The sequence below is a fragment of the Microcebus murinus genome, chromosome 4, assembly GCF_040939455.1.
Source record: "Microcebus murinus isolate Inina chromosome 4, M.murinus_Inina_mat1.0, whole genome shotgun sequence".
Taxonomy (NCBI): Eukaryota; Metazoa; Chordata; class Mammalia; order Primates; family Cheirogaleidae; genus Microcebus; species Microcebus murinus.
This window is the reverse complement of record NC_134107.1, coordinates 3,762,749-3,789,518: the sequence shown is the minus strand read 5'-3', so window position 1 is coordinate 3,789,518 and position 26,770 is coordinate 3,762,749. Positions and strand designations below refer to the sequence as shown.

The following is a 26,770-nucleotide window of genomic DNA, read 5'->3' as shown; positions in this document are numbered from 1 at the left end:
CAACTCTCTTCTGGGCTTCCTGGGGGAAGGTAGGTGCTTGGAGCCAAAGAGGATGAAACGTGGGCAAAATTCATTTCGATTTTTATTAAATATACTCTCTTGGCACAAATCTTTAAAATATATAAACATTATATATAAACAAAGTGTCTTCATGGCATGAAAATATAACTCCAGACCAGGACCAGCGATCAGCAGGGAGGCGGGTGACCCCAGCGGCCGGGCCGTGTGCAGGGCTGGGGCACGGCACGGCCACGGCCCACCCAGCCAGGAGCCACCTCGGGGAAGCACACTGGGGCCCTCCCAGCCCTCGTCTCTCCCACCTCGCCGGGGGCCCAGAGGCGGCCACCCCCCAGCCCCCCGTTTGGTCTCACCCGCCTGGGGTGGACCTCCAGCCCCTGCTGCCCTCACCTTCCCGGGGTGGGGGGCTCAGGACCCCCCATCTCCCTGTGAGGGGTACCCCGGCCCCTCCCGCCGAGTCTTAGTGCTGGGGAACGGATGCCCACCCAACAGGACAGGCCATCGCAGGCTGCCTGGGCCCCTGGGGATGAGGCCAGAGAGGGGTCCTCACCCGCAGGGCCATGGCCAGAAGGGCAGGAAGGGGGGGCGGGGGGACGCACACAGTGTGGCGGCTGAGTCAGCTACGGAAACCAACCTTCGGGGTCCCCGTCGCCGGGGAACCAGATGGGACCAGTCAGGGGTTTGATGTGAATAAACCCAGGGTTGGCCAATTTCAAGAACAAGACGAAACAAAAAGCCAAGAAACCCAAAACATCATTATTGGGTATTTCTGAGTCCCCAGTACCTGGGAGTCCTGGGGACGTCTCTGAGAGCCCAGCCAGCCGGGGGGTTCCCCGGGGTGCCTCTGCTCTCCCGCACTGCCCACGCCCGGCCACCCACTGTCACGGGCTCCCACTCTGGGCGGGCCGACGCCACGAGCCACCTGTGCTCCGTTCACGGAGATCAGACACCCTTGTGGGCCTGAAATTGCTCTGTGCCCGGCAGAGTGCCCGCTGAGGTGGGGGAGCCGGACGGCAGGAGCTTCACGGCCGGGTGCTCGGATGTCAGCCGATATAGCCAGGTCGCGGGTCAGACCCACACCTGAAGTGGTTCCGGCTCGTGGTCTGTGCTTCAAACCCTGCCGTGCGGAGGAAGCATGACCCTCCTGAGCAGGTTACCGCCGGGTGGGCAGCGGGGGGCCCCAGGCTGACGGCAGAGGCGAGGATGGGGCTGTCGGGAGAAGCCGGTTTCTGAGCAGGAGGCTCTCGGGTTGGAGGGGTCCCGGTCCTCCGGGAGGGCAGGACAGGCAGGGTGGCTTGAGCGCGCAAGGGGCTCTGCATCCGTGGCCAAACTGAGCATGAGGCTTGTCCCACCCCGGTCAGGGTCCGGCCGCCGGGACAGGCACCCGCCCAGGCCGGAGGCCAGGCACGCAGGCACAGTCAGACCGAGAAGGGGTGGGCGAGTGTGGCCCCGAGCCTCGTGGGGACAGGGACACTCGAATCAGCAGCACGTTGGCGGACGCACACGGCCAGGAGGCGGGCTGACCGCTCCGGACTCAGGGCCTCCGGGCGACACCCCCCTCCCGAGGCACTGCAGACCTGGGCGGAGGAAGAGGAGAGCCGTGGCGACCCTGAGCCCATCGTCCCAACACTCAAGGGCTACGAGCCCGGCCCCCTGGCCCGCCTGCTTGTCCCACAAAGCCCCTGACGCGGTTCCCGCGGTGGAGCCGAGCACAGCGCACTCCGCGGGCTCAGAAATCCGAAGGGGTCGCGGGTCCCCGTCGCGAGAGCAGCCGGCCGCCGCCGCAGGGCCCCTAGCTCCGCAGGCGCCGCAGCAGGATCTGCATGAGGTCGAAGGTGGTGAAGCTGATGCCCACGGCGATGGGGCCCTTGAGCCAGTTCATGCTCAGGCCCTTGTAGAGGCCGCGCACCGCGCCCTCCTCCCGCACGATGGTGCGCAGCGTGCACGCGATGGAGGCGCGCGGGTGGCCGGTGACGCCGGCCGTCTGCATGCGCCGCCGCACCACGTCCAGCGGGTACGAGGCCGACTGCCCGATGAGGCCGGCGCAGGCGCCGAAGATCATGCGCTCGAAGGGGTAGGGCTGCTGGCGGCCGCTGTACTCTGCGGGCGGGGCCGGGAGGGGCGTGAGCGCGCCGGGAGGGGCGAGCACCGCGCCCACGCCAGCGGCCCGCGAGCGCGCGCGCGCGCGCGCCTGCACCCCCGCGCCGCAGGGCCTCACCTCCCACTCACTCCTTTTCAATCAAAATCGATTAGTCAAATTTCTTAAAAGACAGAAAAGCACACAAAATCACACAACCAGCCCCGAGAGCCACTGGCTCTCATCCAGTCGGGACCATTCCGAATCCTCGCCCTGCCCGGTGGCCCACCGGCCCCCTCTGGAGCGCCCTGCAAGTGGTTCCAGGAAGGACACGTGTGACCCTGAACCACACGGAGCACTGCTGCGTGGGTCTACACGGGACTTGCAGACACGATGGAGGAAAGAGCCACAACCGGTTGAGCAGAGCTTTTTTTTGGAGACAGAGTCTCGCTCTGTTCCCCTGGCTAGAGTGAGCACTGTGGCGTCAGCCTCGCTCACAGCAACCTCCAACTCCTGGGCTCAGGCGATCCTCCTGCCTCAGCCTCCCGAGTAGCTGGGACTACAGGCACGCGCCACCATGCCTGGCCCATTTTTTCTATATATTTTTAGTTGTCCAGCTAATTTCTTTCTATTTTTAGTAGAGACGGGGTATCACTCTTGCTCAGGCTGGTCTCCAACTCCTGAGCTCGAGCGATCCTCCCGCCCCCGCCTCCCAGAGTGCTGGGACGACAGGCGTGCGCCGCCGCGCCCGGCCTGCAGCGGTGAATTCAGAGCTAGGAATTCCGAACAGGCAGACGGGGACGCTGCTATCCAGGGCACCTGCCGGGCAGACACACGCGGTCTGCCGGCACCGTGCGGGGGTGAGAACGCGGGGACAGGGTGCTGGGAGGCCCTTTGTGGGGAGAAAACCTGACCAAGGGGTCTCACACCCACATAAGGAGATGAGTCCCGGATGTTGGCTGGTCACAGAAAATCTGGAAACAGCCTGACACCTCCAAGAGGGGGAGGCGCGCTGTGTCGCCACTAGCGGGGTGGAGCCCGAACCAGCGGGGGCGGGGGGGGGGCAGCTGCGCGCCAGGCGAGCTGACTCCGTCTGGGGCGCTTTCCATGCGGTGGAATGTCACAGCGCTGCTCACACCTCCAAAGCCGTCCGCGGGGAATGCAGCCCACACCTCTAATAGAGTCCGGGCCTCAACTTTACCCACAACGTTTTAATTCTTTAGCAAAAAGCACCTGGGAGCACGACGGCAGCGCGCTCGCACCTGTTCACACGGGCGGCAGGTGTGAGTGCTGTTCCGTCATTCTCTGTCCTCCCCGGTCTGCGTGACCCCGGCGGAGCCGCCGCCCCTTCCCCGAGCCCCCACGCCCCTTACCTCTGTGCAGGCCCTTCAGCGTCTCGTAGGTGAAGAAGCTCAGGCCGGCGTACGGAATGACCCCCAGCATGGTGGGCGTAAACCCGTGGTAGAGGGTCTTCAGGCCCTCCTCTCGCGAGATGCGGATGAAGACCTGAAATATGTTGCTGTACCTGCCAAACGGAGCGGGGGAGGGTGGGACGCGGGCCTCTCGGCTCCCGCAGCAGCCCGCTGGGCCCCGGACTGTCTGCACGAGGGTGCTTCCCTTCTCCGAGATCCAGCCAAGCCTCAAAGCCCTGGAGCGGGGGCGGGGCCAAGCCCAGACTCCACCTGCACCATGGGGGGTCGCTACGGTGGGCGCAGCCCTTGTCCTTCATTCCGACACATTCTAGTGCATCTGCATCGATTCAAAACGAAGACTCTTGGTTTGCTCCAAGCAGAGGCTGAACCCCAGAGTAAGAGAACATGTCACTGCCCTTCTGGAACCGCTGCAGAATTGGACACCAGGCCTGCTCTGTTGTACCAGGCGGGCTCAGCATGGTGGATTTTTTTTTTTTTTTTGAGACAAGAGTCTCGCCCTGTCACCTGGGCTAGAGTGCCATAGTGTCAGCCTCGCTCACAGCAACCTCCAACTCCTGGGCTCAAGCCGTCCTCCTGCCTCAGCCTCCCGAATAGCTGGTTTTACAGGCAAACACCAGAACGCCCAGCTAATTTTTCTATTTTTACTAGAGATGCGCTCTTACTCTTTGTGAAGTTGGTCTCGAACTCCTGACCTCAAGGATCCTACCGTCTCGGCCTCCCAGAGTGTTAGGATTACAGGCCTGAGCCAGTGCGCCCGGCCAGCATTTTGGATTCTTAACGCAGCAGGACAGACCCAAACCCTAGGGGCCTAGTGGAGGGATTCTGACCTAGGAGCCCTGTGACTGGTGAGAGCGTCACCAAGGTAGGACTCACATTTCCTTTGGGGTCACGGCCATTCTCGCCCTGACCAGGTCCAGGGGGTAGGTCAGCGAAGCGGCGGTCGTCCCGGCTAGCGCGCCGGCGAGAAGGCGAGGCCACGGGGGCAGGGCTCTGAAGCGGGTGGGGGAAACGAGACCCAGTGAGGGGCTGAGGTGCGCGCAGGCCCAGCCGGAGCCCCCGCGCGTCCAGCTGGGGGAGGCCACGGCCACGGCACACCAGGTGCGCTGGGGTCTCCTGATTGGGAGTCACGTGGAGATTCGCAGGGGCGCCTGCCCTTTCCCTCTGGATGGATGGATGATGTATTTTCCCTGCGGCTCTGGGGGCACAGTGCCCTGCCCGCCCCAACACTTATGCCGGGGCGTAGGGACACAGATGGGTAAACTGAGGAGAGCTCTGATGACAGAGCAGGGCGATGTGACAAAGTAGAGGGGTGTGTTTGAGAGGGTCTTAAGAACCGCCTGGTGTTTTACGGGGGAATGGGGGAGGGTGGAGAGGGGGGCGTGGTGTGAGCGGAGGGCGTGGCGTGGACAGAGGGCGTGGCGTGGGGGGAGTGTGGCGTGGGCGGAGCGTGGGAGGAGCGCATGGGGTGGGGGAGCGCGTGACGCGGGCAGAGGGTGGGGCGTGGGGGAGCGCGTGGCGTGGGGGAGCGCGTGGCGTGGGGGAGCGCGTGGCGTGGGGGAGCGCGTGGCGTGGGGGAGCGCGTGGCGTGGGCAGAGCGCATGGCGCGGGCAGAGGGCGTGGCGTGGGGAGAGTGGCATGGGCGGAGCGCGTGGCATGGGCGGAGCGTGGGAGGAGCGCATGGGGTGGGGGAGCGCGTGACGCGGGCAGAGGGCGGGGCGTGGGGGAGCGCGTGGCGTGGGGGTGCGCGTGGTGTGGGCAGAGCGCATGGCGCGGGCAGAGGGCGTGGCGTGGGGAGAGTGGCATGGGCGGAGCGCGTGGCATGGGCGGAGCGTGGGAGGAGCGCATGGGGTGGGGGAGCGCGTGACGCGGGCAGAGGGCGGGGCGTGGGGGAGCGCGTGGCGTGGGGGTGCGCGTGGTGTGGGCAGAGCGCATGGCGCGGGCAGAGGGCGTGGCGTGGGGAGAGTGTGGCATGGGCGGAGCGCGTGGCGTGGGCGGAGCGTGGGAGGAGCGCATGGGGTGGGGGAGCGCGTGGCTGGGCGGATGGCGTGGCGTGGGAGGAGCGCGTGGCGTGGGCACAGGGCGTGGCGTGGGCACAGGGCGTGGCGTGGGCGGGGCCGGGCCTCACTCTCCGCGGAAGCCGTAGTAGCGGCCCAGGACGCGCTTGTACTCCTCGTGCGCGCTGAACTGGATGGCGGCGTAGGGCACCACGCGCACCATGGTGGCGGAGTTCCCGCGCCACAGGCTGAGGAAGCCCTCGTTGAGGTAGGTGTAGTAGAGCACCCGGAAGGCCTCCTGGGAGAAAGGGGGAGGTCAGCATCCCTCGGACTCGGCCGCCCTTCCCACGAGAGCCCCGTTGGCCTGCAGAGGCCCCTGAAACAGAGTCTGGGCCTGCTGGATGTACCGCCCACTCCCCTGCCTCCCCGCACGCAGCCCGTGGGCGCCGCACCTCAGCTGGACCAGCCTGCGACATTATCCACACCACCGCCCGCCCCAGTCCTCCAACCCCGGGATTGCAAAGTGAACCAGGTTTGCGGAGCGAGCTTAGAACCCTGCAGGGGGATTCGCTGGTGTTTGGCAGTCTGGCTTTTACACGTGCTCTTTATTGTTTTTCTTTATTGACAAGAACACCTGCTCTCTGGTTAACAGTAAATCCAACGCAGCAGAAACGTGGTTTAGAGCTCTGCCGTGCCCTCACCCATCGCCCGAGGATACTCGGAGTCTCCTGTGAATGCCCACGGTGGTGGGCAGTGTCCGGGCAGAGCTGGGGTGGGAGGAGGGGCAGTCCTGTCCCCACCCCCGAGTCTCCTGGGGACCCACCAGCCTCATGAGCATGGTGGGGGGGACTGCTCCCAAGCCAGGGGGACAATGACCTAGTAGCTCACCTTGGCAGAAAATCTTTTTGAAGACACTGGAAAAAAACAAAAGCACGAGAGAGACGGTGAGATGCAAAGGATGGGACCCCCAGTCAGTGTGACACCCCACCAGGGTCTGGTCTGGAAACTGGGAGTGAGAACAGCCCCTACCCCTCTCCCACCCCGTGGTGCCTGGCTGGCTCCCACGCTCTGTGTCCCCCGGCCACTGGGGATCTGAGCCGCCGTGGGATCCAGGAACAGGCAGGGGAAGCCTCCCGTGTGGCCTGGCGGCCTCCCCAGTCTGTAAGACGTGGCGCCTGCTGTCTCTAGGGTTGGACCCTGGCTGCCTGCTCATGCCTAGCCACACACCTGCTCCCGCACCCCCACTCAGCGCAGGGAGGGCTATCAATGCCCCCATTTTCTTCCTTTCCTTCCCCTTCCCTTCCCTTTTCCCTTCCATCTTTCTTGACAGAGTCTCACTCTGTCGCCCGGCTAGAGTGAGTGCCATGGCGTCAGCCTAGCTCACAGCAACCTCAGACTCCTGGGCTCAAGCGATCCTCCGGCCTCAGCCTCCCGAGTAGCTGGGACTACAGGCATGCGCCACCATGCCCGGCTCATTTTTTCTGTTTTTGGTTGAGACGGGGTCTCGCTCTTGCTCAGGCTGGTCTCCAACTCCCGAGCTCAAACGAGCCTCCTGCCTCGGCCTCCCAGAGTGCTGGGATGACAGGCGTGAGCCACCGCGTCCGGCCTACAGAAGCATTTTGAAAATCAATGTGAAGCACAGCTTAAGGGGGCCACGGAGGAGGAGGCGACCACCTGGCAGCTTCCCTCTCACATAGACAGACCGACAGACAGCATTTACCTTGGAAGATGATTTTGGTTCGGTCCAGGGGCGCTACCGCTGTCTTGGCAAGAGCGCCTGCCAGGGCCCCGGACAGGAGGGAGCTGAGCACTTGCCTGTGGTCAGCCTGCAACAGAACGCACGGGGGGGGCGTCAGGGGCAGGGGGGGTCCGCTCCGCAGGGGTCTGTGCCCCAGACAAGAGCCCTCCTCGCACCCTCCGTGCCAGGGCCGGGACGTGCGCAGTGGCCCGCGTGTGCCCGCTCCGCCTGGTCCTGGGTGAGCCGCTGAGGGTTCAGCGGCCACACAGCCTGCCGAGAACAAAGCGACAACCTCCCGGGGTGCCGGGGCCGTCCTCGTTGAAGCTGTGGTGCTGCCTGGGCTGCCCCATGAGGTTCTGTGTTCTCAGAGATGGGCCGGACGGGCCCCAGACAGAAGAGCCGCCCCTGACTGACCCCGTGAGCACCCGACTGCTGCACTGTGGCGTCTCAGCCACCCGGGGACGAAAACCGTCCCGCGGGCCCCTCGGGGTCTGGGGGTCAGGTGGGGGGTGTCGGGCAAGCAGACCCTGACTCTGTGCCGGCCGGCGTAGTGTCCCCCTTCCTGCAGCTTCAGACCAGGACTCCAGGGGTCGACGCCTGCAACTCCCATCCATTCCAGGCAAGGGGTGACGGTGACACCAGTGATGGTGGCACCGAGTGCTCCTGTGACCGGCGCTTTCCTGAATCTTCTGGAGCTCCCCAAGGTCCCTGCCCCGCCACTCTGAGGTCAGGACAGGGGCAGCTACATGCTCAGCAGGCCGGAGCCTCCCCCTGCCCGGCGCACTCAGCCGCAGACTGTTGCCGGGACGCGGTGGGGAGTGGTCTGGGGGTTCTGCACTGGGGGCGCCCCGGTCTCTCCTCGCCTTACGGCGCTCTGTGGTCTGTGCAGCAATCCGTAGGACTCGGTGGGGTCCCCCTTGGCCCGAGCACCCTGAGGGGCCTGGAGACCCACAGTGCAGGCTGGTGGGGTGTCTGGGGCCCCCTCCCACCTCCCTGGTGCTGCCGGTCCAGGGAGAGCCAGACGTGAGCTGAGCCCCAGGCACAGGCTCACAGCCACTGACCTGAGGTCCGGACGGTGCTGTGAGGCAGCACTCAGGGCTCTGGGAGGAGCCGGGGTTGGGGTTGAGGGGCTGAGGATGAAGGATGAGGCACAGGAAACTTGGGGGGGCAGTGCCACAAGATTAGAGGGAGAGGAACAAACACTCAGAGGCCCAGGGTGAGAAGGCACAGGGGGTCCTGGGGGACCCCAAGGCAGGCAGGCTGTCGGGCACAGGGAGATGGAGGGAGCCCAGAGAAGGGGGGTAGGGGAGAGGCGGGCAGGGCCGGACCCCATGGAGCCTGGCACGGAGCAGCATAAAGCGTGGACGGGGCAACTTTGGCTGTGACCAGAGCAGAGGCAGCCCCTGCAGAAGCCCAGGACGGAGAGGGCAGAGGCTGGACTGCCCTGAGGCCTGACCCCGGCGCATCCCACAGGGTGAGAGGTTCGAGGTTTGTGTTTCTGAGGCACAGCCACTGGTTTTTTTTTTTTTTTTTTGAGGCAGAGTCTCACTCTGTTGCCCAGGCCAGAGTGAGTGCCGTGGCGTCAGCCTAGCTCACAGCAACCTCAATCTCCTGGGCTCAAGCGATCCTCCTGCCTCAGCCTCCCGAGTAGCTGGGACTACAGGCATGCGCCACCACGCCCAGCTAATTTTTTCTATCTTTTAGTAGAGACCCAGTCTCCCTCACCCTCAGGCTGGTCTCGAACTCCTGAACTCAAATGATCCGCCCACCTCAGCCTCCCAGAGTGCTAGGATTACAGGCGTGAACCATCGTGCCCAGCCTCAAAAGTTTGTGGTTCTCTGCCAGGCACGGTGGCTCACGCCTCAGCAACAGCGAGACCCCATCTCTACTATAAATAGAAAAATTATCCTAGCTTGATAGGTAAGAAAAAAAGAAAAAGGAAAAATTAATTGTCCAACTAAAAATATATATCGAAAAAATGAGCCAGGCATGGTGGCGCATGCCTGTAGTCCCAGCTACTCGGGAGGCTGAGGCAGGAGGATGGCTTGAGCCCAGGAGTTTGAGGCTGCAGTGAGCTGTCATGACACCACGGCACTCCAGCCCAGGCAACAGAGTGAGACTCTGTCTCAAAAAAAAAAAGTTTATGGTTCTCAAAATGACACCAACTCTTCCTATCAGGAACACCCGTGCACAGACCGCAGCCCGGGAGGAAGCTGCCGGCCTCCTCGGGACGACCGGCCCAGCAGAAGCTGCCGCCTTTGCCCCCCACTTCCGGCTCCTCGTAATGAACACCGAGTGTGCTGTCCAAAGAGCCGGCACAGGCACCACCGGAGGGTCCCGTTTCAAAGTGTCATTTCACTGGAGACGTCCCGCACGCGGAAGGTGGGATCCCACAGGCGGGGTCCACGATGGCTGTGAACACCACGGAGACGCTCCACTCTCAGCCAAAGACGTGACTTTGCGGAGTGTGACCGTCCCCCCGTGGGGCTGGCCAAGCGGACGGAGATCGACGTCCTCAGGGCTGGTCGGCACAGAGGTGGCGGGCACCCGTGTGTGGTGACTGGCACCAGGGCACTGCCAGGGTGGTTCCCCAGTGACCACGGCCTTGGGCTTCCACTGGTGGGACCCACGCCGCACACCCCTCTCACGGGTGTGCCCAGCGACAGCCGTGTCCTGGTGTTCTTTTTCCCACCCCCAGAGACAGCGTCTGGCTCTGTCGCCCAGGCTGGAGTGAGGTGGTCCGGCCGATCATCATCGCAGCTCACTGCAGCCCTGAACTCCCGACCTCAAGCCATCTTCCTGCCTCAGCCTCCCAGGCTGGGATTAGAGGTGTGAGCCACCACGCCCGGCCCAGGCGTTCTCCCCTGCTGTGTTGGGAAGTTCACTGAACTTCGTGCCTGTCCTCTGCCTCAGCCACCTGATGGTGACCCTGGCAGGGGGTCCTCCCAGCCTCCTGGTGCTCCTTGCTGCTCATCTGTAATTTGGGGAAAGGTCAGGAGGCCTGGAAGATGACGGCACCTCAGCCTTTGACCCAGTGGACTTTGAGAGCGGCTTGTTGCTGGCACCTGGGCTGGGCGCCGGGAATGAGGTTAGGTTCCTACGCTGGGCTGGGCTGGGTGTTTCAGGCTCAGCCGGGAGGACTTAGGGGGCGGCGGAGGCTCTGGCTTCTGCAGTGAACAGTGACAGGGCTGACCTGATTTAAGAGGGAATATCTTTTCTTCCACGGAACGCAGACATCAGAGATGGACTTTGGAACACAGAGCAAACCCTGAGTGCGCCCACCCTCCAGGACCCTCCCTGGGATTGGCTCTTTTTTTTTTTTTTTTTGAGACGAGTCTCACTCTGTCACCCAGCCTAGCTCACGGCAACGTCAAACTCCTGGGCTCAAGCGATCCTCCTGCCTCAGCCTCCCGAGTAGCTGGGAGTACAGGCATGCGCCACCATGGCTGGCTAATTTTTTTAGTCGACCAATTAATTTCTTCCTATTTTTAGTAGAGATGGGGGTCTCACTCTTGCTCAGGCTGGTTTTGAACTCCTGAGCTCGAGCAATCCCAGAGTGCCAGGATGACAGGCGTGAGCCACAGTGCCCGGCCGGCTCTTTCTTTAGTGTTTGACGATCTGAGGGAGGAAAGGGGGATCCAGGACGCTTTCTGATGTCCTGGCTCCGAGCCGGCAGGTGCAGTTTTGGCCTCTTACCAGGTGGCTGGCTGGCTGGGTCCCTGTTGTGAACGGCGCCCTCAGGGGGAGAGACGTGGTGGTGGCGTCTCCCACCCCACAACCTTGCGGGGTGGACGGAGGCTCCTGGCCGGGCGTGCAGAGATGGAGGCGGGCGTGTCGCCCGGCCAGGGAGCACAGGGGAGGGAGCGATGGGGCCTGGAGCCCAGGGCTGGGGGACAGCGGGGACCCTGGGCGGACACCCACCCCCGGGGGCGGGGGGGGGGGCGAGGTACTTGCCTTTGACGAGACGGGCGTGGACAGCACGGCCTTGGCATCCTCACGCAAACCCACCGAGCCTTCCTTCACACCATTACCCATACCAGGCCTGCGGGTCCTCAGGGGCTGGGTCCTGGGGAGGGGGGAGGGGCCGTGAGATGCTGCAAGAGCCCCGCAGACGCGGCCGCCCCCTCCCCTCCCAAGGGCAGGCTCTGGCCGTGACTCCTCCACGGGTCCCTCAAACCGGGATCGGAATGCCCGAGGCCGGGGCAGCGGCCTTCTCTCGTCCCCCTCCTGCAGGGGGAAGGATGCCCCAAGCTGCCATCCCAGGCCACCGTCCCCTGTGGATTGCTTAATCATTTGCAAGAGGCTTTCTTGTCAGCTCATCAAAAACAGTCTGTTTTTTGTTTTTGTTTTTTTAAATCTGGTACCAGCAGAGCCGATAGATGGGTTCAGAGAGGTTAAGCAGGCGGCCAAGGCCACACAGCAGGAGGTGGAGATGTGGGGCAGGGCCAGGGTGTGGAGGCCAGACGCGGAGGCCAGATGCGCAGGCCAGACACGCAGTGGGCCTGTGTCACCTTGGACCTGGGAGTCTCTGTCCACTGAAAGACTCTCAGAGAATTTAATCTTCCTACAGCACGTGCAGCTGCCTGCTCTTTGCAGGAAAGCTCACAGTCAGGGGCCCCAGTGAGAGTCCTCCCCGGAAAACTGCGTGGAACCTCCCTGCAGAGGCACACCCCAAACTCGGCGAGCTGCGGGGCGGGCCCACAGTCCAGGCCAGAGGGGCCCAGAAGGAAGAGAGGGGGAAGGGCCTAGCTCCACCGAGATGCCAGTGTTGTGCGCTGGGTGTTCTGCGAGGCCCCGGTTCTCACACTTTAAAATTACGCGATAATTCAACGTCACTAGCACGGAAATAAAAGAGAAAAAACTCAAGTAAATAAAATAATAAAATAAGATTACCCGATAAATTAACGTGTCACTGCAAAACAAGGTGAGCGACATAGAGGCCCCCCGGGACGTGCCTCAGGGAATCTGAGACTGTGAGCCACTTTCCTACTGGAGCCGGCTGGGCCCAGGCGCTGGGAGCGGCAGCCACTCCTGCCACATGGGGCGGGAAAGGAAGGACGGACCTGGGGCCCCTGCAGGTGCCGGGCGGTTAGGCAGTTAGGACGGGCTCCCAAATAGAAACCAAAACCGAGGGGGCGTGGCGAGGGCCACAGGAGCCGGCAAGAGCTCCCACGGCCACAGCCGGGACGGTCTGAGCAACAAGACAACAAAGCAGCTGCGCTTGTGACCCTGAGTAGGAGATAAACACCCAGGAGTCCACGCTGATGCAGATGAACGGCTGAGGAAGTGGGTAACTGGGGGAGAAGAGGCGGGTCTCCCGCACACAGAGGAATCGTAATTCACTCGGCTACTCAGCCGGGCGGGAGGCGGGCGGGACGGCCCAGGCTGCACACGGTGACTTCCTCCCAAAGGGTATGCCATGGGCAGGGGACGTTGTGAGAGTGACTCCACAGTGGCGGGGCCTGACAGACACCACCTGGCTCAGGGGGATCCAGGTCAGTATGAGCGGTGAGAAGTCACGTGGACAGAGGCCTGCGGTCCTCCTTCCCCAGATCCATCTCCCCGTCTAACAGAAACGTAGGCCGGGCGCGGTGGCTCACGTCTGTCATCCCAGCCCTCTGGGAGGCCGAGGCGGGAGTATCGCTCGAGGTCAGGAGTTTGAGACCAGCCTGAGCAAGAGCGAGACTCCGTCTCTACTAAAAAATAGAAATTAATTGGACAACTAAAAATATATAGAGGCCGGGCGCGATGGCTCACACCTGTCATCACGGCACTCTGGGAGGCCGAGGCAGGCAGATCGCTCGAGGTCAGGAGTTCGAGACCAGCCTGAGCAAGAGCGAGACCCCGTCTCTACTATAAATAGAAAGAAATTAATTGGACAACTAATATATATAGAAAAAAAATTATCCTGGCATGGAGGCGCATGCCTGTAGTCCCAGCTACTCGGGAGGCGGAGGCAGGAGGATGGCTTGAGCTCAGGAGTCGGAGGTTGCTGTGAGCGAGGCTGACCCCATGGCACTGACTCTAGCCTGGACAACAGAGTGAGACTCTGTCTTAAAAAAAAGAGAATAATAATAATAAAAAAAGTCTTCAGGTCTGAGGCAGAACGGAGGTGGGGACGGCAGCCAGACTCCAGATGACCACGGAACTCCGACCCACGACCTCTGCAGCTCCCTGGGGCCAGGACTGCTGAGCCAGAGGCAAAGGCTTCCCTTCCCTGGCCTGGGTCCGTCCCTGCCCCTGCCTGTGGAGGGGAGGGGAAGGGGTGAGCGCATACACGTAGCTCGATGCACGCCAGCTACTGACTGCGACGTCCCTTCGCCGGAGTGCTCGAGTCCGCCCAGCATTAACCGAGGAGTCTCAATTCTGCCTTACAGCTGGGGAAGCCGAGGCAGCCTGGGTGCTTGCCTGAGGCCAAGTCGCTTGGCTCGTGCGGGCCAGGCTGGGCTGAGGACAACTGTGACAATCACTGCACTGATGACGGGGCACCGTAGTTGCTCTTTTTTTTTTTTTTTTGAGACAGAGTCTCACTCTGTCACCCAGGCTAGAGTGCCGTGGGGTCAGCCTCGCTCACAGCAACCTCAGACTCTTGGGATCAAGCGTACCTCCTGCCTCAGCCTCCCGAGTAGTTGGAATTACAGGCATGCGCCACCATGCCTGGCTAATTTTTTCTATATATATATTTAGTTGGCCAATTAATTTCTTTCTATTTTTAGTAGAGACGGGGTCTCACTTTTGCTCAGGCTGGTTTCGAACTCCTGACCTCAAGCAATCCGCCTGCCTCGGACTCCCAGAGTGCTGGGATTACAGGCGTGAGCCACCACGCCCGGCTTGTGTTGTTCACTTTAAACAACTAAAGTCCCCGTAGACGCCTCTCCCTCCTGCCTCCCTGTAGACAGCCCTAGAGCCACGTTCAGGTCCCTGGAAACTTTTTTTTTTTTTTAATTTATTTCAACTTTTATTAAAAAGTTTGTCCGTCTCTTAACATATACATTTTACTGTATTACTCAAATAGTTTATTTCAACTTCTATTTATTTATTTTTTCCATTTTTTAAAAATTTCAGCATATTATGGGGGTACAAATGTTAAGGTTACGTATACTGCCCATGCCCCCTCTCTCCCCCCATTTCAACTTTTATTAAAAACAAACCGAGGCCGAGCCCGGTGGCTCACACCTGTCATCCCAGCACTCTGGGAGGCCAAGGTAAGGCGGATTGCTCAAGGTCAGGAGTTTGAAACCAACGTGAGCAAGAGTGAGACCCATCTCTACTATAAATAGAAAGAAATTAATTGGCCAACTAAAAAATATATATAGAGAAAAAATGAGCCGGGCATGGTGGCGCATGCCTGTAGTCCCAGCTACTCGGGAGGCTGAGGCAGGAGGATCGCTTGAGCCCAGGAGTCTGAGGTTGCTGTGAGCGAGGCTGATGGCACGGCACTCACTCTAGCCTGGGCAACAAGGCCAGACTTTGTCTCAAAAAACAAAAACAAAAAACAAACCAAATCCAGTAACTTTTCCAATGCCTTACTAGAGGGCTGCCTCACAGCCGAACCACCGTTTCTGGAGGGCCGGGAGCTCTGAACACCTGCCCGGCAGCACGTCCCGGGGAGGAAGAGCTCCCCGCTGGCACAGCCCCGACGCCCACCCACAGGAACACGCGAGTGGCACGCCTCACGACGGGACGCTACAGGACAACGCCGGAAACCTGCTGCTACGCGCAGCCCCTCGGGGGGGTCTCACAGACCTAACGGTGCGGAGGCAGAAGGCGGACGCAGAACACCGGGCTCCGAACGATGCTGCCCACGCAGAATGCAAGGACGGCAAACAGAACGTGGGACGTGCATTCGAACCCCGACGCCTGCTCGGCCACATGGGTGGACCCTGGGGACCTCATGCTGAGTGAGATAAGCTAGGCGCACAAGGACATGCGATCCCACAGACAGGAGGGCCCTAGGGCAGTCGGGGGTTCACACAGCTGGAGTAGAGGGGTGCTGCCAGGGGCTGGGGGAGGCGAACAGGGAGTCAGTGTCTAATGGGGACAGAGTCTCACTTTTGCAAGATCAAAGGGTTCTGGATGGTGGTGACGGTTGCACAACAGTGTGAGTGTGCTTAATGCCGCTGAACTGAACACTTACAAATGGCTAAAACGGTAAATTTTATGTCATGTGTATCTTATCGCAATTTAAAAGCTGCAAGCACAGGCCGGGCGCGGTGGCTCATGCCTGTAATCCCAGCACTCTGGGAGGCCGAGGCGGGTGGATTGTTGGAGCTCAGGAGTTCCACACCAGCCTGAGCAAGAGCGAGACCCCGTCATCTCTACCAAAACTAGAAAGAACTTAATTGTCCAACTAAAAATATATAGAAAAAAATGAGCCGAGCATGGTGGCGCATGCCTGTAGTCCCAGCTACTTGGGAGGCTGAGGCAGGAGGATTGCTTGAGCCCAGGAGTTTGAGGTTGCTGTGAGCGAGGCTGACTTGCCACGGCACTCTAGCCTGGGCAACAAAGTGAGACTCCGTCAAAAAATAAAAATAGGCCGGGCGCGGTGGCTCAAGCCTGTAATCCTAGCACTCTGGGAGACCGAGGCAGGCGGATTGCTCGAGGTCAGGAGTTCGAAACCAGCCTGAGCAAGAGCAAGACCCCGTCTCTACTATAAATAGAAAGAAATTAATTGGCCAACTAATATATATATATATATATAAAATTAGCCAGGCATGGTGGCGCATGCCTGTAGTCCCAGCCACTTGGGAGGCTGAGGCAGAAGGATTGCTTGAGCCAAGGAGTTTGAGGTTGCTGTGAGCTAGGCTGACGCCATGGCACTCACTCTAGCCCGGGCAACAAAGTGAGACTCTGTCTCAAAAATAAATAAATAAATAAATAAAAATAAAAATAAAATTAAAAAAAATTCAAGCACAGAACACATCTGCGGAGATCAGAATGGCAGTTATCTTTGGAGGGTGTATCAGGGAAGGGGCACGGAGGAGCCAGCGCGGGGTGGGAGGGCCTGAAGTCTCTGTGCCTTGAGCTGGCCACACGGACAAACACGGACGCAATGACTCAGCGAGCCGCACACTTAGGGTTCATTCACTTTACTGCACGTAAGTCACGCCTCCATAAAAAATGTGTAAACAGGCCGGGCGCAGTGGTGGCTCATGCCTTTTATCCCAGCACTTTGGGAGGCCAAGGTAGGAGGGTCCCTTTGAGCCCAGGCATTTGAGACCAGCCTGGGCAACACAGTGAGACTCTATCTTGACCAAAAAAAAAAAAAAAAAAAAAGGTCAAACAGTGAAATTAAAACCAAACAAGAAAACCTTGCCCAGCTCCTCCCAGGCCGAGTGACCAGAGCCTGGGGTGGCCCAGGGCAGGGGGCTGGGATGAAAGGGCTTCAGGAAGGCCACTGGCTCAGCTCCCCACGGGTGGAGAACACCTGCTGGTAATTTTAGCAACTGAATAAAAGTCCCTGGGAGACATTCAAGCTAGGAAGGTGTCCCCAAGCACAGTGGTCCACTTCTGAGGACTGCCACCACCGCTCACTCTCTGTCACCATGGAGAGAGTGGGGCTGACCCTCCCCTCAACACTAAGGTGACCCTGGTCAGGTAATGAGAGCTCCCACTGCCCTGGGTTCAGGGTGCTGGACCCAAAGACTGAGGCCTGGGACCTTGGAGGGAACCATGGGCCAGAGAAGTCCTCTTTCTGCAGGGGAGGGAGGTGGGTAAGGTGTCAGGTTCCAGGGCAGAGGCAAGGCCGACAGGGGGGTTCCTGTAGGCTGGGGGTGGGGGGTAGTCTGGAACCCCATGAAGCCGGAAGCACACAGACTTTGCTGTCCTGGGGCAGGAGCAGCACGGCTCCAGTTCAGCCAGTGTGGGTTGGGTTTCCGCCACCCGCACCTCCCAGAGTCTCCGCGTCCAGCGCCCGGCTAGGGTTCCCATTTCCCTTACACCCCTCCAGCCCTGTCTCATATTTCCAACTACGGGTGACGGCATCCCACAGCCCCGGGAGGCCCAGGCTCCCTGCGTTCTCTCTGGGCACCTTTCACAAGTACCTAGGGCGTCGGTGCTTTCCGAACTGGAATTTGGGTGCCAGGGAGGGAACCCCCTCGCTTGAGTGAGGGGGAGAGCCAGAGGCCGGGTGGCGGTGGTGGGTATGACTTACTGAACAGGATTGTCCAGGAAACCCAGACTAAGACATTGGAGATCTTAGGTGACCCTTTTTTTTTTTTTTTTTTTTGAGACAGAGTCTTACTCTGCTGCCTGGCTTAGAGTGCCCTGGCGTCAGCCTCGCTCACAGAAACCTCCAACTCCTGGGCTCAAGCGATCCTCCTGCCTCAGCCTCCCCGAGTAGCTGGGACTGCAGGCATGCGCCACCATGCCCAGCTAGTTTTTTCTATATATTTTGTAGGTGGCCAATTAATTTCTTTCTATTTTTAGTAGAGACAGGGTCTCGCTCTTGCTCAGGCTGGTTTTGAACTTCTGACCTTGAGTGATCCGCCCCCCTTGGCCTCCCAGAGTGCTAGGATGACAGGCGTGAGCCACCACGCCTAGCCCTTAGATAACCCTTGATTCCACCACCTCTGGCATAAAAACCTCCGGAGCAATAGGAGCACTGGGCAGGGCCGGGAAAGGCTGCTTCTGCTCCGAACACGGCAATGTCCCATGCAAGGCGTGTGCCAAGTGTGCTGTAAACCCCTCATGCATACACACACACACACACCTGCACGCTCACCCTGCTGCCCGGGAGCTCCCCGTCCAGCCACGAGACAGGACCCCCATATGGAGTGTGGCAGGGACCCCCCCTATGGCCGCCAGCTCCGCCCCGTGGGATGCGAAATATTTCCACAAACAGGAGGGCCGAAATATTTCCACAAACAGGAGGGCCGTTTCTGGGTGGATGGAGTTTATGAGCAGCGGTGAAATGGACCCTGTAATCGCTGGGTAAACGAAAGCCAATTAACCTCCTATCTGCGCGTCGATAAAGGCTGTTTTCTTTTCTAGTTAATAGGCATTAACTTCTGCCTGCGGGATCCGGGGCTTACACAGCGGCGGCTCCTGTTAGCCCCAGGGGCGCGTGGGAGCTGCCTCTGCTGCTGCGTGCCTTCCACACAGACTTTGGTCACTAACCCTCTCTCGGCAGCCTCCACGGGTTAAACACACACAGCTACGTCCTGAAAGATCCAGAAAGTTCTATGGCCCATCACTGTCCTCCATTCTTGCAGACAGTGCTGCCCACACCTGTCACCAAAGGCCCTTACATGTGATCTAAAACCGAGCACGGCACCGAGCGGCACTCACACCCCCCCCCCCACTAAGAGGATGCCCTTCGGTGACTGGGCCTCACTCCGAAAGCCCAGCGTCCTGCCACACGGAGCCCAGCACAGCGGGTTGGCCTCCAAGAGTTACTTGCAGGCCAGGCACGGTGGCTCACACCTGTAATCCGAGCGCTCTGGGAGGCCAAGGTAGGCGGAATGCTCGAGGTCAGGAGTTCGAAACCAGCCTGAGCAAGAGCGAGACCCCGTCTCTACTAAAAACAGAAAGAAATTAATTGACCAACTAAAAATATATATACAAAAAATGAGCCGGGCATGGTGGCGCATGCCTGTAGGCCCAGCTACTCGGGAGGCTGAGGCAGGAGGATTGCTTGAGCCCAGGAGTCGGAGGTTGCTGTGAGCTAGGCTGACGCCACGGCACTTACTGTAGCCCGGGCGACAAAGCGAGACTCGGTCTCAAAAAAAAAAAAAGAGTTACTTGCAGGATGAGTGAATGGATTCCCTGGACCTGCCAAGTTCTGCTTTTGGCTGACTCTGCCGTGCTGGCAAACTCCTCTGCATCCTTCAAAGCCCTCCGACATGTCCGGGCCTTACCTCGCCCAAAGTTAGCTGCTCTGCGCCGCACCGAGCACTTCCACGGCTCCCTGCTGCACCGGGAGGTGCCACTTCCACGCGCCAATCCCGCCAGCCCGAGGGACCCTGGAGGGCAAGGGCCTGGGTCACACTCAGTGTCCGTGTCTAGCGAGAAGCCGGAGGCAGGACCCCGAGGACAAGCGCTGTTGCCGTCCCATCTCCCGCCCTCCAGGCATCCTCTCCACAGACGCACGAATGGATCTCTTTGAGTGCTCTCTTGTGGGAAGACGGGGTCCAGCACTTGACCTTGGGTGTGTCACTAAGCCTCCCTGTGCCTCAGTTTCCTCACCTGTCCTTATCTTCTCGCGCTGGCACCACTCAGGTGGGTGGCAGGTGTTGGTGGGCGTCCTCCTCCCTGATGAGGAATCACACGGGGCTGGGATGAATCCCATTTCACACTGCCCAGCCCTCCTGAGAGTGCCTTTAGATGTTTCCACGCCCCTTCTCCAGCTGCCCGGTGTCACCACCTGGAGACCCTCCATCACCAGCCTGCGAACATCCATCTCCCACCTGTCCCCCCCCAGGTTAATCTCCCCGAAGTGTGAAACGGAACTTGGATGGTATCGCCCCACTGCTCATCAAAGAGGCGCTGTGTACAAGCACCTCCTGCCCGCCGAGCACGCCGCCCGTGCCATCACTGCCCTTCGGTACAAGGAAAGGGCCAGCGAGACTCTGACGCACAAGCTTCGCTGTCGCCCGTCGCCGACCCACGAGCTCCAGGCAATGGTGCTGCCCGGAGCCCCCAAACACATGCCTGTCTTGTCTGGTAGCCTGCGTTCTCTCGCCTGGGGACGCCTTCGGACCCCAAACCCGTTCTTCAGGGCCTGGTTCAAACGTTGCCCTCTCCGTAGCCGGCGGCTGTCCCACCTTCTCTGAGCAAAACCAGCCACCTTGCTAAGTAAGGCCTGGCTGGCAGAAGTTCGTGCCCACTGATCATGCTAGAAGTGGGGCTTGCCAACCCATCCCCTTACCCTGGCAGAGTGGCCCTGTGGGGAGACAGCCCTACAACGGAAGGGACTTGCCCACAGCAGGAGAAGGGCAGGGTCTTGCTTGTTCCCCTGGAGCTGAGCCCTTCTTCCAGGTGTTTCCAGGACCACCTGCCCCAGGAATCTGCAGGGACATTTGTGCAGGACTCCTGAGCCCCACTGTAGACTCGACAAGTCAAGACTGCCAGAGGGTGGAGTTGGGGAACCTGCCCTTTAGGCAGTATGAGGACGAGGCTTGCTGCACTAACAAATCCGGTGGAGCAGGTGGGTCTTGGGGCAGTGCTGTAATTCAGACTTGACTGAAATGTACTTGTTCACATTTTGGACTCAACTCAAGGCAAAGGCATCTGGCCTGGAGATGGTGCGACAGCTTTGGCATCTGTCGCGAGTTTTGCTCTGTCTGTGTTGGGATGTTTTATCGTGGAAGCCTCACAAGTGCTTGTCAGAGGCTCTGAGCTCAGGTCTGCTGACTGTGCCTGGCCCACAGCCGCCTTGGTGTGAGCCCCTCCCTCTCTGTGGGCTTTGCACCAGCATGGTGCACCAGGTCTCTGGAAGCCCCCTCCCCCATGTTCCCCAGCCCCACAGCCTTCCCTTGGGTCCCACAGTGTGTCCTCCACTATTTTTTTTTTTTTTGAGACAGAGTCTTGCTTTGTTGCTCAGGCTAGAGTGAGTGCCGTGGCGTCAGCATAGCTCACAGCAACCTCAGACTCCTGGGCTCAAGCGATCCGAGTAGCCTCAGGCTACCAAGTAGCTGGGACTACAGGCATGCACCACCATGCCCGGCTAATTTTATATATATATATATTAGTTGGCCAATGAATTTCTTTCTATTTATAGTAGAGACGGGGTCTCGCTCTTGCTCAGGCTGGTTTCAAACTCTTGACCTCGAGCAATCCACCTGCCTCGGCCTCCCAGAGTGCTAGGATGACAGGGGTGAGCCTCCACGCCTGGCCCCGCTGTCTATTAACAGTGACCTCCATATTAACCTCGGATCTCCTGGAGCCTGCCTCGGCCCCCAGAAGCAGACCACAGCACCCCCAGCCTTTTCTCAGGACTGAGCAGTGCAGAGCACTTGGTGGTCTGATGTGTGTCCATGTCCCCCCCACCTCCTGTACCCCGGTGTAAACAGGAGGAGGATCACAGGACCAAGCTCGCAGCCCAGAAAGCCTGTGCCAAGGGGTGGCGGAAAGCAAAATGAAGATGTGCACCCTCACTAATCCGGGTCCGTGCTAGCTCTGAGCAGGCGCCCCCACCTTCCAAAAGGGAGGCAGGTGGGTGAGCCAGGGCACAGGATGCCCAATGGGCCACCTGGAGGGGCTGAGAAATGTGCTCCCACCCCAGTGGCCTCTTCTTCCTGAAATAGCAGAGGCACCTGGAAGACAAGTGCGTCCCAAAGTTGTGATGGAAATGGAGGACCAGCAAGTGCAGGGCCTGAATGGTATCATCCCAAATTCATGTCTCAGAATGTGGCCTTATTTGGAAACAGGGTCTTTGCAGACGTAATTAGTTGAGGACCTCGGGGTGAACCCATCCTGAGATTTAGGGGTGGGCCCTAAATCCAGTGACTAGTATCCTTAGAAGAGGAGAGCTAAGTGTGGTGGTGCACACCTGCAGTACCAGCTACAGAGGGGAAGCCGGGTGGGAGGGTCACTTGAGCACAGTGCCACTGCACTCCAGCCCGGGCAACACTGCAAGGCCCTGTCTCTAAAGGAGAGGACACACAGACACAGAGACAATGCAACACAAATATGGAGGCAGAGATTGGAGCGATGGGGCCACAAGCCAAGAACACCAAAGATCTCCAGCAACCACCAGAAGCCAGGAGAGAGGCAAGGGACGGGTCTTCCCCCCAGAGCCTCAGCAGGAACCAACCTACTGACACTTCGATTTGAGACTTCAGGCCTCCACACCAATAATACATTTTTTTTGTTGTTTTTTAAACCACCCGGTTTGTGGTAATTTGTTATGGCAGCCACAGGAAACAAATACAGAAGGAATCCAAGACAAAGCCTCCATGTGCTGGCCTGTGCCTTGGCTGGTGACCTGCTCATGGCCTTGAGGCCACCATCCCCCTCCCGGGACTGCACAGGCTGCTTGCTGGCAGAGTCCTCAGTAGAAAAATCTGGCTTCTGTAGAACTTCATCAAGCCCCTGGACTCTGAGCACTTGGCCCAAGACAGTTGGAGCAAAAGGTGCTCAGTGAAGAAAACAAATGTTTTCTATTTTAAAAATAGCACAGTTGGCCGGGCCTGGTGGCTCACGCCTGTAATCCTACCACTTTGGGAGGCTGAGGCAGGAGGATTGAGCTCAGGAGCTCCAGATCAGCTCCAGATCAGGTGAGCAAGAGCGAGACTCCGTCTCTACTAAAAATAGAAAACTCAGTGGGTGTTGTGGTGCGCACCTGTAGTCCCAGCTACTCGGGAGGCTGAGGCGGGAGGATCGCTTGAGCCCAGGAACTTGAGGTTGCTGTGAGCTACGATGATGCCACTGCACTCTACCTAGGGTGATGGAGTGAGACTCTGTCTCAAGATAAATAAATAAATAAATAAAAATAAAAATAGCACAGTGACCAGAGTGGAGCCTCTTGGGGACAATGTTCTACTTGAGCTGGGTGTTAGTTTTATTAGTCTTTACATCTTCTTTCTTTTCATGTGTACATTCTATACTTTTTTTTTTTTTTTTTGAGACAGAGTCTCCCTTTGTTGCCCAGGCTAGAGTGAGTGCCGTGGCGTCAGCCTAGCTCACAGCAACCTCTAACTCCTGGGCTCAAGCGATCCTCCTGCCTCAGCCTCCTGAGTAGCTGGGACTACAGGCAAGCGCCACCATGCCCGGCTAATTTTTTCTATATATATTAGTTGGCCAATTAATTTCTTTCTATTTATAGTAGAGACGGGGTCTCGCTCTTGCTCAGCTGGTTTCGAACTCCTGACCTGGAGCAATCCACCGACCTCGGCCTCCCAGAGTGCTAGGATTACAGGCATGAGCCACCGCGCCTGGACATGCTATACTTTTTATGAAGTAGTATTTCATACTTAAAATAAAAAAATGCAGGCTAGGTTAGATGATTGAGGCCAGAAGTTTGAGACCAGGCTGGGCAACATAACAAGACCCTATCTCTATCAAAAAAAAAATTAGCCAGCCATGGTGGCATATGCCTGTAGTCCCAGCTATTAGCTACTTGGGAGGCTGAGGTGGGAGGGTCACTTGAGTTCAGGAGTTCAAGGTTACAGTGAGCTACAATCATGCCATTACACTCCAGCCTAAGGGACAGAGTAAGACCCTGTCTTAAAAAAAAAAAAAAAAAAAAAAAAAAAGCAATGCTACTATGCCCAGCTAATTTTTCCTATTTTTTGTGAAAACAAGAACAAAAAAACCTCTCCAAATGTCTAACTGCGAAGATAGAAGAGATGGACAACACACTAGATGACAGGTGGGAAGTGGCTTGACCTTGGTATGACAACACATTCCACCTGGCACCATTAGTGAGAAACTGCGGACAGCTGGAGAGACCCTCAAAACAGTTTCCCAAACAGATTTAACATCTGACTCGTCTCAGTCTCTTATGATACCCTCATCTTTCTTTGCCTAGGTCCAAGTGGAAAAAAAAAAAATCAGCAACAGCTAAATAGTTCTTTTAGCCAATTGTTCTTGCCAAGGTACCTTGTGCCAAAATCTCTGTGCCACCACGGCCCCCTGCCACCGGGATGAGCTTCGCAGAAGAGGGACTCAAATATTTCTTGAACTTTAGTCCGATTGTGGTGGAGAAACAAGTCTAATGTTTAATCCCTACCCCCATGAGCCAGAACTCCTAAAGGAGGGGCAGGACACACAAAACAGATGTTCAAAAGGATCTCTTGTGCCATTTTTAACATATCAGATCGGACAGGCCAGAACACTTGGTAATAACTGAGTTGGCATCAGAGGAGGAAGCAGGCTTTCCAACTTCACAGCTGAGAGGAGGAGGAGAAGGAGGAGGATGTTAACCATTTAAATGGACATGTTCTCTGACCTGGCCACTGCTGAGAAGCCCCCGTAGTCAGATGTAAACTCCATGAAGAGCCCACACACGTTCACTAAGTATTTGGTATTTGCTGATGTATGGATCTATATCTATTCACTGCAGCTATGTCTGTCAAAGCAAAATATAGGCAGCAGCTTAAATAGCCATCAGTAAGGGACTGGCCATAGAATCCCTATGTCTGTTCAGTCAAGTCCAATGAGAATTCAGCAGTGGTTTAAAAACGGTTGGGGATATCCACTTGCCCACCCCCATCCACTCTCTCTGCTGCCTCAGTCACAGGCTACCTCTGGAAGAAGACACGAGAAATTATTAACAGCAGGTGTACCTGGAGAAGATAGGGTACATGCCTGGTTTTTACTGTATGCCCTTTTGTAATGTTTGACTTTTTTTTTACTATATACATCAATTACCTTATCAAAGTTTATACGTATACACACATACACACACAATATATGTATATATAAAAATATGTATCTGTACATATGCACCTATGTATAAGTGCGTATGTGTACAACACACACCCACATGCACACACATATAAATTACAGATATACATGCTCATATATGTGTTAAACAATCCCTTTCAAAGTAGGGCACAAAAGCCCAGTGGCTTCAGTTTCCCTAAGATAAGCTGAATGTGACATGACCCTCTGGCACATTCTGGCACCATCTCTGAAGGGAGAGATGGTGGGGCGGGGAGGCAAGAGGCGCCCTACAAGCCTTACAGGAAACGACACATTATTGCTTTTCAACAACAAAGCCACCAGGCTCCTGTGCTGCACACTTGCAAATCAGACTCCAGGGAACTTGAAAAGTTCCAGAAGAATCATTATTCCCAGCACTACACCAGGCTCCAGTTTTGCATACTAGCTTTAAGCAGCTGAAACATGAGCTCATTTCACTCTGAAGAGTGAAATTTCCTTGCTCTCTGTCTGGCGGCTTCAGGGGCCCAAGGAGCTCTCAGAGAGGGCCCCTCACCCCCACCCCGTGTCTGCGGGAGCCCTGAGGTGGGGCCCTGGCCGGAGGCACCCCAGGTATTGATCCCCCTCTTCCAGCAGCTCCTCCACCACCACCTGGCCAAGGGCTCCGGAGACACAGCCCAGCAGAGGGGCCATCCCTTCCAGCTAAGCCTTTCAGGACCAAGTCAAAGTCACCACTCCGGAGAACAGCCCGAGAGGGTGGAGTGTGGTTTCCCTCCCTGGCCAATCCCTCGGAGGTAAACAAAAACAGACCGGCAAAAATGGGGGAGGTCTAAAGAGGAGGGTCAGCAATGCCCAGGAAGGGGTGGGCTCTGCCTCCAACATTCAAGTGGATGTAGGTTTGTTGCTGGTAAAATGCAGATAATTCTGGCTTTGTCTGGCTGATGGGATTATTCTAAAGTCCAGAAATCAGTCGATACTGTCAAGCACTGTTAGAAATTAAAAGAGGCTGGGCACGGTGGCTCACGCCTGTAATCCTAGCACTCTGGGAGGCCGAGGCGGGAGGATCTCTCAAGGTCAGGAGCTCCAAACCATAATGAGCAAGAGCGAGACCCCCGTCTCTACTAAAAATAGAAAGAAATTAATCGGCCCACTAAAAATATATAGAAAAAATGATCTGGGCATGGTGGTGCGTGCCTGTAGTCCCAGCTACTCGGGAGGCTGAGGCAGGATTGCTTGAGCCCAGGAGTTTGAGGTTGCTGTGAGCTAGGCTGACACCACGGCACTCTAGCCCGGGCAACAGAGTCTCAAGAAATTAAAAGAAAGAAAGAAAATAAAAGAGAACACTTGGGTGGCCTTTTGTTTGGGGAGGGGAAGCTACGGGGATCCGGAGGTACCAAGGCCTGGATGAATGTTGACTCTCCCGGGGAGGGAGGGATTCGGAGGAAGGACTGTTACACAGGGAGCCCGGCACAGCTGCAGGTGTAAGAAAGCACAGGTGGGAGAGAGAAAGGTGTGGGGCTCCCAGAAGCACACGGCAGGTGGCCGAGGGGCAGTGCCTGATGGAACCGACCCCGGGTTGCTGAAGAGCAGGGGACACAAAGGTGGATATGTGGAAGGCCGTAAGGGGACCGAACACCTCCAGGCGAGGCTGGAGGGTGGGGGGGCCCTGAGTGAGAAGTCACGGGCTTGGGGGGTGTCACGGACGGGGACAAACTCAGGTGACGTGGGGGGGGGTCCATGAGTGGGGGCGCGGGGCCAGGCGCGAGGGGAGCACGTCAGACCCAACCGCGCGGGGGACACGGCCCTGCGGGCGTGGGGACGTCAGCAAGAAGTCTCGGGTGTACGGCTGGGGTGTCCACGAGGAGGGACGCGGCGCCAGGCGCGCGTGGACTGTGGGTGAGGCGGCTCGGAGCGGGCAGTGAGCGCCCCCAAGGGCACCAGGCGTGGAGTGTGGGGGTCACGGGGGTCTTTCACCTCTCCCCGCCCTCGCGACGCTGCTGTCACAGCCCCGCCTCGCCCGCCGCCACCCCCGCGGCCCGTGACAGGACCCGTGCCCCGCCTCGCTTCGGCCCGACGGGCGCGGGCCCTCGACGCCTGCGCCGCCCCGCGCGCCCCCTGCGCCCCCTCACCGGCCCGGACGCGTCGCCGCTGCCGCCGCCGCCGCCACCTCCAGACGCCACGGCCC

The 26,770-nt window shown here is 58.5% G+C and overlaps 1 protein-coding gene across 1 annotated transcript; it reads right to left on the bottom strand.

Annotated features, from left to right (window-relative positions):
• Window positions 1-65: 65 nt before the first annotated feature.
• On the bottom strand, window positions 66-26,770 carry SLC25A42 (solute carrier family 25 member 42). The gene is made up of 8 exons (XM_020283846.2): window positions 26,715-26,770; window positions 11,215-11,326; window positions 7,243-7,348; window positions 6,411-6,436; window positions 5,654-5,820; window positions 4,402-4,518; window positions 3,469-3,620; window positions 66-2,118 (listed from the first exon to the last, which is right to left on the bottom strand). The coding sequence occupies exons 2-8, from the start codon at window positions 11,293-11,295 to the stop codon at window positions 1,811-1,813; spliced, it is 957 nt and encodes a 318-aa protein (XP_020139435.1). The 5' UTR covers window positions 11,296-11,326; window positions 26,715-26,770; the 3' UTR covers window positions 66-1,810.